The sequence below is a fragment of the Anarrhichthys ocellatus genome, unplaced genomic scaffold (genome assembly GCF_004355925.1).
Source record: "Anarrhichthys ocellatus isolate YVR2014 unplaced genomic scaffold, GSC_Weel_1.0 scaffold60, whole genome shotgun sequence".
NCBI classification, from domain to species: domain Eukaryota; kingdom Metazoa; phylum Chordata; class Actinopteri; order Perciformes; family Anarhichadidae; genus Anarrhichthys; species Anarrhichthys ocellatus.
The window spans coordinates 536,784-538,420 of NW_022280090.1; the positions used below are offsets into that span (position 1 = coordinate 536,784).

Genomic DNA, 1,637 nt, shown 5'->3' on the forward strand with positions numbered 1-1,637 from the left:
CACACACACACACACACACACACACACACACACACACACACACACACCACATGCTGTCTGGATGGAGAAACCTACAGACAGAACAGATTAGTGTCTGGGTTCTCTGGGTTTTATCTTTGGGGGAGACAGGGTTCCTACACAGGCATGGTCCATATTGTTGTTGCGATAGTAGAAATGGAGAATATTTGCCCTCACCATATTTGAGTATCTTTGAATGTGGTATTCAATATGTGTTATTAATATTATAATGTGACATCATTTTAAATGTGTCATAGATTATTTAAAGTTACAGACGGTGAGTTTATGTCAAAAAAGGTCTAATGTGTCGAATAAAAATTGTTTTGTTTATTCTGGTTGTTTTTCTTTATGAGAGTAAAAAGTAAATATATTTTTCTTGGGGTCCAGATGTGTTATCTGATCCGGCTAAGCATTGGGTTCAAGGAGGGTCAAAAACTGCTCAGTTTAACCGTAATAGGTGAACACTGCTTATAACTTTTAAATGATAAATGTAATACATAACCAGACATAGGTGGTAACTTTTAATACTCTCTGCCATAAATAAAACTATTCTCCATCACAAAAATACTTGAAACATGACAGTACGTCACATGTTCTCAAAGTATTTTTAAGCTTGAGCTGTTGAACGGATTGAATAAAGAAAATAACACCAGGTAGGTGCGTGTAATGCTAAACCTGACTCCGTATTCTTTTATAGATTCACAGTTCCCAATTTGCAAATAGCATTCACATCAACATCAACCTTGTTATTGCACCTGGAAACTTCTCTACACTTAAATACGCCGTTGGTCAAAGTCAGATGTTTTAAGGTGATTAAACCCAAATTTTACTGGATATATTTAACCCTCACACGGCAAAATCTGTAAACATACAACCGTTTTAAAGTTGTCCGAACATGTGAACGCTCACAAGATGTAAACATGGGAATCTCTCTCCACCATCCGTCCCATATGAAGTGAACGCGGCATTAGTCTGTGGTTCAGTAATGGTCTTTTCGTGGATTAATTATTACATTTAATTTTGTGCTATTCTCAGCAGTTTTCCAAACATTTCCAGCCCCCGTGTAGGAACCCCGAAAGAGACAAAGTATCCAATTGTCCCAAATTGTATGTAGATTGTTGAGGCGTGTTTTACAGTGGAAATAAAAATGGTCGTGTTTCTATTCTCACGGATTTATAGCACTCTTAAATGAAGCATTCACACATGCGAATCCGGGTGTTGATGTCAGGTGGGATGTTACGCTGTAGCGGATGTAATCCATCACCTCACTGTAGTTTGTGTCTCTGTGGAAAGGGCCTCGGGGGGTTGGGGAGAAGGTTGTCATGAGTCAATATAAAACAACAGTTCCTCCCCCCCCCTTCTGACTCCTCTGCATTTAAGGACTCCCAGGGTGTTGAGCTCATCATCCACGATGATGGAGGGGGGGAGGGGAGTCTTTGTCATTCTAGCTCTGTCCAAATGGATAGGGTCCGTGAATACCCTGGGGAAAAAAATGAGAGAAAGGGAATTAAGAGTAGTTTATACGGAATGAGAATGAATATATGTGAAGATAAGTCATTTAAAACCGAATCAACACACACACACACACACACACACACACACACACACACACACACACA

General features: G+C 39.5%; 1 protein-coding gene across 1 annotated transcript in view; it reads right to left on the reverse strand.

Moving 5' to 3' along the window:
* Nucleotides 1-178: 178 nt before the first annotated feature.
* LOC116396850 (protein ILRUN) overlaps nt 179-1,637 on the reverse strand; it is a 7,337-nt gene continuing 5,878 nt past the window's right edge. The window contains exon 5 of the mRNA XM_031871767.1: nt 179-1,498. Coding sequence (XP_031727627.1) covers nt 1,463-1,498 — 36 coding nt within the window. The 3' untranslated portion in view covers nt 179-1,462. The remainder of the gene's footprint in view (nt 1,499-1,637) is intronic.